This window comes from Zeus faber (assembly GCF_960531495.2).
Source record: "Zeus faber genome assembly, chromosome: 11".
Lineage (NCBI taxonomy): Eukaryota > Metazoa > Chordata > Actinopteri > Zeiformes > Zeidae > Zeus > Zeus faber.
Window position 1 is genome coordinate 11,255,725 of NC_137205.1, and position 11,140 is coordinate 11,266,864.

The 11,140-nt window shown below is 45.4% G+C and overlaps 1 protein-coding gene across 1 annotated transcript in view; it reads right to left on the reverse strand.

Annotated features, from left to right (window-relative positions):
* Positions 1–6,447: 6,447 nt before the first annotated feature.
* The window catches only part of plbd1a (phospholipase B domain containing 1a), a 5,380-nt gene continuing 687 nt past the window's right edge, over positions 6,448–11,140 (reverse strand). The window contains exons 2-11 of the mRNA XM_080009415.1: positions 10,937–11,140; positions 10,381–10,464; positions 9,713–9,854; positions 9,460–9,600; positions 8,876–9,020; positions 8,503–8,703; positions 8,132–8,272; positions 7,377–7,562; positions 7,183–7,289; positions 6,448–7,102 (exon numbers count right to left, since the gene is read on the reverse strand). The exon at positions 10,937–11,140 is cut by the window's right edge and continues 19 nt beyond it. Coding sequence (XP_079865541.1) covers positions 6,926–7,102; positions 7,183–7,289; positions 7,377–7,562; positions 8,132–8,272; positions 8,503–8,703; positions 8,876–9,020; positions 9,460–9,600; positions 9,713–9,854; positions 10,381–10,464; positions 10,937–11,140 — 1,528 coding nt within the window. The 3' untranslated portion in view covers positions 6,448–6,925. The remainder of the gene's footprint in view (positions 7,103–7,182; positions 7,290–7,376; positions 7,563–8,131; positions 8,273–8,502; positions 8,704–8,875; positions 9,021–9,459; positions 9,601–9,712; positions 9,855–10,380; positions 10,465–10,936) is intronic.

Here is an 11,140-nt window from a genome sequence, read left to right on the forward strand (position 1 = left end):
TCCTGCTCTATCACCGCATAAACATAGCGTGCGGTTATCCACCTTCTTACACCTAGTTGTGTCAACATGCAGCCCTGTAGCCAAAATCCTCCATACGTTCCCTGAAATCTGCATTTCACACTCAACACGCTGCCCTCGACAGATTATCTACTACCCAAAAATTGACTTCTGTTGGCCAGAGATGTGTTGCAGAGTTCAAACTTTTTCCAGAATATGATAGTAGTAGTAGCAGTAGTAGTAGTACTATTTTTACCATATGATACCTTATATGGTGATGTCACTACATTCTCTAGATGTGGAGGAGCTTGCTGCATGGTGCAGATTTTAGCTGAGACGACTCCATGAGTTCCATGGATGATATCTCTCTTCATTTAAACCAGTGAAAACGTAGGCTATCGATTGAGAAACTTCAACAACCAGGTAATATGTCGACTGTTCTGCATTGTGCTTATTACTCGTTTCACTTTGAAATGGGCCGTGGAAAAGCTTACCAAACGCTTATTGCATGTGAGGAAATTATTTACCATGTAAATATGTTCAACTATAAAGACGGAGCCACTTTTGTAAAACCAATGCTTTGCCAAAATATTAATCATCCGAGAATATTTCTCTTTCTTAACATAGCTATGCTACCTTATGTCTTCATGAACTCTTTATAAACCTATTTCCATGTTGTGATTTTTTGTTTTGTTTGTGTTTTATGAAATTTAAATACACCTTAATGCTGAAAACAGTCTGCTTTCAATGTTTCTTTGTGCTGTGTTAATGTTCTGACCTCGAAATTAAGGAAATATAACCAACTGAAAAATTGCACAAGTTCCATAGAAGAAGTCAGCAAAGATACAGTATCCACAACAAGCCGCTATGTCATATACCATGCCAGCTTGTTTTAGGCAATATTGAGGTTTAAATGAGTCTTACCATCACCACATATTTTTGGACGTGTACGCATTGACACATTTGTCACAGGATCTTTATTGAACAAATTACCACAGATGACTGCTGTGTGTCCTTTTAGATGTTGTTTCCTACAGTAAAATCCTTCCATACAGCTGCAAGACCACGTGTCGTCCACCATTACGAACGTATCTAACACTTTGAAGTTCAAACCTTTTTTCGGCACATTTGCTTCAAAACAGATCGTCGCGTCGGACAGCTTCGCGCACTAAATTCCCCCACAATACTTAGTCTAGTTTTTCCACATAGAGATGTTTCGTTAGTACATAAAGTGTGTATACTTCTAGTTTTCTACTTTTTGAGTATACTTGAAGTGTATTTTTTGGTACTTCTTATTTACTTCATATACTAATTTAATATACAACTCCATAAGGTAACTTTTTTTTAAATGCCCATGGTTGTCAGCTTGTCATTTTAGAGCAGCAAAAAACAGTGCAAGTCAAGAAAGGTTTAAAAAGTAAGAAGAAAATAAAAAAAAACACATACACATCTATCAACAAAGTTAAGACGAAATAGCACTATGCTATCTAGTGAGCCCAATATGGGCAGAAGGCAGTTGCGCCAAAGTAAGTAAATATACTATTAATATGGTGGTTTCAATTGAACACAACTTTAGTATATTAATTGTGAAAAAAAGTATACTAAATATAGTAGTTTACTTTCTAACAATTATTTACTGCACCTATAAGTATTCCCTTTTCCACTTGGGTGGATACAGAAAAGGGAAAAAAATAGTTGCATTTTGATGAATTAATATTCAAACTCTTGTAGGACATGGATTAATGAGTCATATCCTGAAGTCAGCTCAAGCAATGAACGGCTGAATTCACCCAGAGAGCCCTACATGGTTTTGGTTGTCACTAAGGCAGTGCCACCCAGCTCGGTGGCAGGGAGTGGAACCCTGTGCTCCCTGTAGTCGACCCCACCTCGAGCCCCCTCGGGCACGCCAAGCCTCAGGGCCTGTCCACAGGAAGTGATGTCACCACCACCTTGCGGAAAGAACGATTGGGGAGCATCGGACTCGGTGGCTATCTGGTACCCCCCATCCCGCTGGCCCCTGCCTCCCACAGGGGCCACTGGGATCCTGTCCAGCAGTGGGTCCATTTTGGCAGGTGGCTCGGGACACGGCTGTGGGCGCTCCGCTGAAAGGATGAGGAAAATAAATACGAAATTAGAGCTCTTGTCATGTTGGTTACAGTGTTGGTCTGCAAAAACTCCAGCTACAATCTTGGGTTTTCCAATTAGGGGGAAAAACGGCTGGCATGAGGGTTGGGGGCGCAAAAGAAGAAGGATGTTACTCAGAGATGCGATACCCCCAACGGCCAAGTTATTTGAGATTGTTTCAGTTTTTCAAAATACAAATTCTTAAGAAAAGGAATGTACCAAATGTACCGGGACATATCAGGAAGAATGAAACAACTGTTGACACTACGTTGAATTAATAGTTGTAGCTTGTGCAGAAATCCTTGACAAAGGTCCAATCAGCCCAAAATACCGTTTGACAACAATCCCCATGGTCATCAACTTGAGTGAAGAATGAGTTCAAAAGATTTTATATTCAAGTGCAATTTTCCCATTCCTGGGATTCCTAGGATTTTAACTTGTCGTCAACAGTTTAGCTCAACAGCTTGTACACGCTGAACATCCGATCAACATGTGAAAAAGGACATTATCAGACAAACAATGTCTGTGTGTGACAGCTGAGCGGACAGAGACAATACCTCTACCTCAACTTCATTTTGAACATTCCTATCTGTCCACTGAATAGGGCCCCTGTGATAGAGGCGTATGAGAACGCGTATGAAACCTGCAATGCATCCAACCATGTTCTGCACAGAAAGCGTTACAGATCAACAAAATCACATCTTCTACAGCAAACAACGCTCAGGGGCAGTTACACAAAGTGATTGTTATTTATTGTTAGTTATTTGCCAGCCGCAACCAATAACAGAAAAAGCAAGCGTCTAATTCACAAAGCGCCCCGCAACCGGTGAAATGCACCACAAACTGCACTGCCATCCAAATAGTGTCTTGGTGCGCCGGTGCCATTTACGAGTATTTAAGTGAGGTATTAATTCAAACATTTGGTGCAAAATTGGCCCCTTTCTATGCAAGGAGCCTCGTTGCAAATAGCGTCCAATTCACAAACACCGGTGCCAATGAGAAGAAGAAGAAGAAGAATCTTTAATTGTCAAATGACACACCACACTACAACACATGCATACACACACACACACACATGCACATGCTTTGGATGGTGGCCAGTGAAATGTGGCCTCTGCATTTGACCCATCCTGGCTTGTCCTTCCTCTGGGGGGGCAGGCAGGAGCAGTGGGCAGCATTCGTCGACGCGCCCGGGGACTTGGTTCCAAATGTCCATCACTGGTCAGACGATGATGTGTGCATGTTTTTCGTGGGGGTCCTTTCTGATGTTAGATGGAGGAAACCCCATGTGAGCACAGGGGTTGCAAAACATGCAAACTCCAGACAGAAATGCTCCTATTTGGGAGATAACCCGCCGGAAAACGGTGCTAACAGTGCCCCAGGCCGGAATTGAACCCAGGACCTTCTTGCTGTGCAATGCACTGTGCCGCCGTGCAATGGCCTCACGCAGTTAGAGTGACGCTATCACTGTCTGTAGAGAGCTGGTGGTTACTCTGCAGAGACCAAAATAAAAAAGGGCAAAAAACAAAAGGCAGCGCTACCTGATTGTCTTCAGAGAGCTTGTGCAATTGGAGTGCATTTATAATGGGTGTCACGCCCAGACTTTCCAGTGATCTATAAAATATATTTTTACATTATTATTATTATTATTATTATTATTATTATTATTACTGTCACGGCATCTGAAGGTAGCGGAATGGGTACAGTGCGTTATTTTCAAAACACATTCCAAAAGCAACTTATTGAAACTTTGAATAATTTTTTGTACAAAAAAAGATGTTACAAATGTTCACAAAACCGGTTCTATTATTCCTATTAAACTCAAAAGATATTGAACCCCCCCCCCCCCCCCCAAAAAAAACGAAAAGTTATAGAGAATAGCGATAGTGGTCAAAACTGGCATCGAACCTCAGGACCAATCGACAGCTCCGCAGGCCGTGGCCTGTCAGGTGCATCAAAATATATTAAATTAACTGTCATCATTTCTACATTGCAATACTAAGATTCGGTGACAACTAGAACGAGATTTATTGATACTATTTAAATGTTTTATAGTCACTGCACATAAGTAAACGCCCCAACCTCGCTGTGCGTCTCCCGCGTAACTAGGGTGACCCCGCCCCCAGTTACGCACGGGGCCCTGTTGCGCGTCTCGGCAGCCTCCCCAGTTTTATATTTATTTAAGACGGATTAATCGTAAAAAAGGGAAATGTGGAGCAGTGGCGTAAATGCGTAATGACTCTCAAGTGGAGACCACCCCCCGATCAGACGCAAAACAAGGGCAAATTGCTCTCAGCAGCAAATGGCTGTGTTTGCACCAGTATATCTTTTGTGAATTGGACGCTATGACGGCGCCGATAGCGGACGCAATGGATGCACAATTCATGGTGCTATTAGCGGCCGCAATCAATTTTTTTGTGAACTTGCCCTTCAGTGTACACAGTGAACATTTCAGGGATCACACCTGTGACCTCTCGTCTCCAAGAACCTTTTTATCAGTTGACTAACTCTATAGCTCCCTCTGCTAATATCATAGTTAAAAACTGTCTGTGACTCCATAATATCTGTCAACGCAGTTATCATTCTATAAGTCTGCCTTTTTTTGTCAGTTAAAGCAGTTTTGTGTCGTACGTGGACCTCTTTCGACCGCCCCTAACCAGCGGATGTGTGTTGGAACCAGAATAGACCGTGAGGGGCTCTCCCATGGGAGGGGAGAAGAGAACAGAAAAACATTCTAGGGTGAGGCATGTTGCGCTTCATCACCTGCCTGAACTCCTACCACGACTTCCTCCATGCAAAATGGTCAAATCTGCACCAAACTCCACAAAGCACAAGTTAGTTGCCACCTGTTGCACATGCAAGGGATGTTCCCAAATATGTGCATTGGCCGACATAGAGCTATGTTTTTTTTTGCTATATCAGCTTGTTCATTTTAATTTTCAGGCCGAGCTGACAGTAAAAAAAAAAGACTGGTCACCTAAATGATTTGCCTTGGATTTAAAACTGGGATAATTGGAGATCTTTGTGGAGTCATTTGGTAAAATTGTTACGCGAGATTTTATAAAAAATGGCTAGCGTTAGGCTTATTGATAATTATGAATGATTTTGATATATAAACATAATTCCAGACAAAAAAATAAATGAATAAAGGAATTTGACCGTGTTAAAAATGTAGCAAAGTAAAAAGTAAGTAAGATATTTGCTTTGAAATGTAGTGGAGTAAAAGCCAAAAGTGCTTGAAAGTAAATATACTTAAGTACAGTAACAAAGTACTTATACTCACTAACATTGAGCCTTGGAGAGTTAATTTATAGACGAAATGAACACAGGTGTTGGCAGCGATCAACTCTATTTCCCGTAGGTCTCCCGTTCTCTCGAGCTCTTCTTTCTACCTCATTCATCATCCTCACCGGCTGTGTCGCGGCTCCTGCTCTGCTGTGTGAATTTGACGGACCACAGGACCAAGACCACGACAGATCCCAGCGCCACCACCGCTACAAAGACCCACAGAAACGGAATCAGCGCCGTGATGGTGACGGCTGCCGGGGTCGTGGGGCTCCTCGGGATGGCGACTGCGGGGGGACTTTCTGCAAAAGAGATGAGGGGTTAACAGTATGACTTCCCTCCCCGCCACCAGCGCATGCTAGAGCCAAGGAGATCCTAACTTGAATTAAAACAACAGCACAGAGCGGCATCAACACAAGTCTGTGGGTTTTACCCGTTATCGGTTTGTGCCAAGGCCTCGGCTGTTGCCTGGTCTTCGCCAGCGGCTTGGGAAACATGCAGGTGACAAGGAGAATGTCCCAGTTTGACCCGGGAGGACAATTCTTCCTTGACATTGTGAAGACCAAGGTCAGGCGTCGAAAGGGTGGACCTGGAGATGTCTGCGCCTTAAGATACCCGCGGTCTGTGTCAAACTCCTGTTTCAAGGCATAAAATGACTTGTAATGAAACCATAGAGGAGAAAGAGAGGGAGAGGGGGTGTGGGGAGGGCTGAGAGGGCAGGATCTGTGATGAATATTTCTCACCTAGCGCAACAGTTCTCAGTTTCGGCATGTTTCAGTTCTGCTATTTTAAAGGAAAGGGTGATTCACCAATAGGGTCCCCTGGGCCCTGAGTAAGAAAAAACAGGGTGGAGAGGTGGAGGCAGGGGGACTGGAAGTGTCAGAATGGAAATCCTTATCGCTTATATACGGTGGGGAAAAACACTATTGATGAATAAATGACAAAATGATTCATACGAAATGATAAACCTACTGATGAAACATTGGGGGGGTCTTTTTGATATCACTCACCATTCATCCCAATGACATAACACAATGATCGTTTAAGATATATTCTTTTTAATTCACAATGAGCATCAAATTTGTACTTTTTATAACCTTGTATTCACACTAAAAACGAGTAAAATGGCTTTAGAAAAGACAGGCAGTAAGGATCAGGGGCCCTGAGAGAAATGAATTGCATTGACTGTTTCATTAAGCACCATGGCAACCGTGTTCAACTGTGTAAAAACGGTTAAAATTCAAGGATTTAAAAAAAGGTCATACCTTAACAAAACAATCTTACAGCGGCATTTGGTACAAAACATTCATCCGTGCAGATTGTCAGAGCATATCAGGCAGGTTAAGAAAGGACAGATCTCCCAACAACTAAATTCCATCGGTAGCTTCACCAAGAGTCAGAGCCATTTTAAACACTGAGCTTTACTGAACCCAGTTAAAATCTAGACAAGAGTGCAATTTGGTTTTTTTTTGGTCGCTTTACGATTTGATATGTACTTGGAACCCCTCCACACAGCGCTTCAGGGCCCGAAGAGCAGGGGTTGCATGGCGACGAAGGTGAAGTTGTAGAGGCGCGGCAGGCCCTGGTGCCGCGTGCCGTTGAACTGGTCCCAGGAGAACGGAGCCAGGCCGCCCTGGGTCGTGGGCCCGTTGAGCGCCTCCGCGCGGAACTGCTCGGCCATGTGGAAGTCCGTCACCTGATGGGACGAAAAAAGGTGAGTTCAACCCGCTTGATAGGCCCTCCAACGGGGTTTCTAATAAGTGGAGACCGGGCTACCTTGGTGTCGTAGCAGCCTCCCGGCGACGGCCTGGCTGCGCTCAGGTCGTTACGGCAGCAGATGGACTTGCAAGGATCGCCCTTGGAGTACGGATCCTTCTTGTACTCTGCAAAAAAACCCCCAGAGACTTGAATGACGAGTCTGCTTCCCGCCAAAAAGAAGGAAAAAGAAAATGAAACTTGAGAAAACCCACCATTAAACCTCATGATGTGCTTGAGGGAGTCCAGGTCCTTGACCAGGGCCTGGTCGCGGCGGAAGATCTTGGCCCGGGGACAGAGGTCGTAGGAGTAGTCCTCGCCACGCTTCGCCCAGACCTCCTCGTAGCCGCTCAGCTCATAGATCCTCCGGTGGAAGGGAACGTTGTAGGATGGCCAGTAGCCTGAGGCGCGGAGAGAAGGACGAAATTTGAAGGTACAGGCAGGATAAGAGAAAATATGAAAAATGAAAGATTGCCTCTTTGAGTGTTATAAGCAGTGAAAAAAGTACAAATGGATGGAGGAATTCTTCCACCATGGAGCCCTCAACCAGCTGAGGAGTCCAAAGAAAAATCCAAATTCAGCGGTGCCGCCTTCCTTCAATAAACCCGCGTTATTTGCGCCTGAGAAACGTCATCACAGCAAACCGACACAAACTGAGAGAACTAACATTGATTTGAATGATTTGCAGGACCCTCCCTCAGAAGTGTGCAATCACACCAGATGACGGGCAAAGGCCGCTTGTTTCGACACATAAGCCACACACACACACGCTTCGAGGCATAGAAAGAGCCTGACACGAGCCGAAAAAAGGCCAAGCAAATCCAGACTGAGATTTCCACGGAATAAACCCCAACGTGGGAAATAAATAAATGAATAAATAAAAAATAAAAAATAAAATAAAAGGGGGATGCGGGTTTCCATCCTTTTTATTGTCCGTTATTTTATTGTCTGTTATTATTCTGAGGCGTACCTCTGCGCAGGGCCTGTGTCTGGTCGGAGAACTCCACCAGCCCGGGGATCTGCTCCACCACAGTGAGGGCTCCGTCGTCGATTCGGACACCCAGCTTCACTCTGCTCCTGTCCACCACCATGTACTGGTTGTTGTAGGTGCCTGGAGCAGGGAGGCCCAAAAGAAGTCACAAAGTGGAAGAAAAGGACGAGGGCCTTTAAAGAGCGGCGTTCAATCACGTAGAGTTCAATCCAAACCAGGACAGGAACACAGAGGAAAAAGTGACACGAGATTGGGGACGACGGCCCGATTGGGGACGACGGCCCGATTGGGGACGACGGCCCGATTGGGGACGACGGCCCGATCGGGGCTTTCTAGCCTACTTCACTGACCGGAGTTGTGCCTGGAGAAGGTTTCGGCCCACTCCCGGCCGCTGTGCGCCAGGCTGTGAGCCAGCCGGACCCGCTGCCACGCCAGCAGGCTGCTGGGCGTGACGGAAGCGAAGAGGGAGGCGTTGAAGACGTTGTTGGTGGTCTGGGTCATCATCAGGCCGCTGCCCAGCAGGTAGAAGTCGTCGAGGGACTCGAGGAAGCCTGAGAGAAGGACAGGGGGATGGACGACAGAGGGACGGATGATCCTGGATCTAACTTCAGTTCACCCTCACGAACACCACCGTTCAAAACAATCGCTACGGATGTACGTTCACGGGGAGTCATTTTATTTTCTTGCTGCAGATGCCAGATAAAGGACCGGGCCGCTCCTAACCCGGGTAGCTGCTGAAAGACAGCCTCCCAGTGGCTGTGGAGGGCTCGCTGACGTTGAAATCCCAGTGCTTGTAGATGCGCATGGTGGCGGCGTAGGTGTACCAGCTGGAGTGGGAAAACAGCAGGTTCTCAAAGCCCGGCAACATCTGAGGAGGACGGAGGGTAAAATGGCGACAAGGAGGTTAGTCTATGATGGTTAAACGTTAGCGTTTGGGTTTCAAAACATCTGACAACGCACATACTGGAAGCTGCTATAACGCAAATATAGGGCACATAAAACATCTACGTACTACTCACATTTTTAAGTAAACAAGAAATGTATTAGTTAATACAGACACAATAAATAACAATGCAATCACTATTAAATTGTCTTTAATCCACATTTCATCAGAGCACCCAGTATAATGTATATAATTTTTTTTGAATATCAAACAGGGAAGAGCGGGAGAAGATGATTTCACACAACAGCTTAAAAAAAGTATTTTTGAGCTTTTTCGGAATTGTTTCCTCGGATAGTTCAATAAAAATGTTCAATATTACGCAAACACAGACTACAAAAATACAGACTTCCAGATGGATGCCGACCTTGATGAGTGCGGAGCAGTGGCCCATCCCCGGCTCCCTGAAGCCCCTGAAAGGAGCCTCAGCGCTGCGGACCAGCACCGGAATCAGGTCCAGCAGGTCCCCCACCGCGTTCAGGAACTGGACCGCGAACAGGGAGAGGGGCTACAAGCGATGGGGAGGGGCAGAAAAACAGCTTATAGTCGGAAAGTAAGCATGAGACAAAAGCTAGACTTTTTAGTTGGGATTTTGGAATAGTGAGCGGTGGGCGTGTCACCTCTCTCCCTTGTTTCTTGGCCCAGTGTGCCACCCCGGCCTGGAGCCCGTCCATCTGGGCCACGATGAAGCTTGCGTGCTTCCAAAACGGGTCAAAGCTCTTATTCAGCTTAATCTGCTCCCTGGTCCACGAGTCTTGCTTTCTAAAAGGAAAAAAGAGAAATTTACTGCACTACTATTATTATTATTTGATTTTTCCACACTTTTTCCACTTCATGGACACTCAGTAAGCACTATACGGTTGATTGGCACAGGAGTGTGGCATGTTGCCGGCAATCATTGCAATCTCTAAAGACTCGATGTAAGATGCTGGAGTACAAGATAAGGAAAGATTAGAATTTATAAAAAGATGAGGAAAAAGCCAGAACTATTTGCAATATAGAGAAAATGTCTGACAGATTAACGCTGCGATACACCCTGGGCTCACAAGGTGCTGGATCCAGAAAGCCTGTATTCCATTCTGGTCGTTTGTTTCTGGCGGCCATGTCCGTTCCAGTCAGTAAAAAAAATATTGCTCATTGTCAAAACTTACTAAGCTGCAATCTACTCAGTTTCAAGCAATTCCTGCGACAGATACTCGACACACCAAAGAGATTGCGACAGTCAAACAGCCCCCACCTCCAGGGTTCAGGATGTTTTTCCGTGAGTAACGGGAAGGAACACACTCACTTCATGAAACTCTGCACTGCCACCAGGACCTCGGGATTAGGGATGAGCTGAGGATACATGTTGGCGTAGTGGTCCATCACCTGCCTGTGACGGGAAACGACAGAGCATGGAGAGTGTGCGGGATTGAAAAGTACAAGCACTGAAGTACACTTTTGCAAGTATCTGTAGTTTTCTATTCTATTTAACCATCACACTACTTGAGCTAAAAAACAATTAAATTGGGGTCATATCAATTCAGGAGCAAATACTTAAATACTTTCACGAGTAAAAGTATAAATGTCAACGTGGTATATTCAGAGTCATTTCGTCTCAGGGTATTTGCACTTTTACTTGAGAACATGGTCCAAATACTTTTCATATTTCTCAACCAGAAGTCCCAGGATCGAACTGGGCCATGGGTATTGATCCCACTACAAGGCTGCTTTTCCCCCACTTTAACCTGGGAACAGGTTAAGGAGCATGGGGGTGGGTGTAGTGTAAAGAAATACTTCCATGGAATAAAAAAAAACAACCAGTATTTTAAAAAAAAAAGACAATGATGGGACAACGTGCTTACTGGGCGGTGAGGAAGCCCTCGAGGTACCCGGCCAGGAAGAAGGTGACTTCGTCGGGCTCCGGCGTTTCCCCGTAACCCGCCCGGATCTCCAGCACGCTCCAGCCACTGCTGGACAGGGTGTCGTTCAGGTACCCGTAGGCGTCGCCCTCCTTCTCCAGCACGGCCTCCTTCAGCAGCACCGTCTTGTGCGAAGAGTCCCAATAC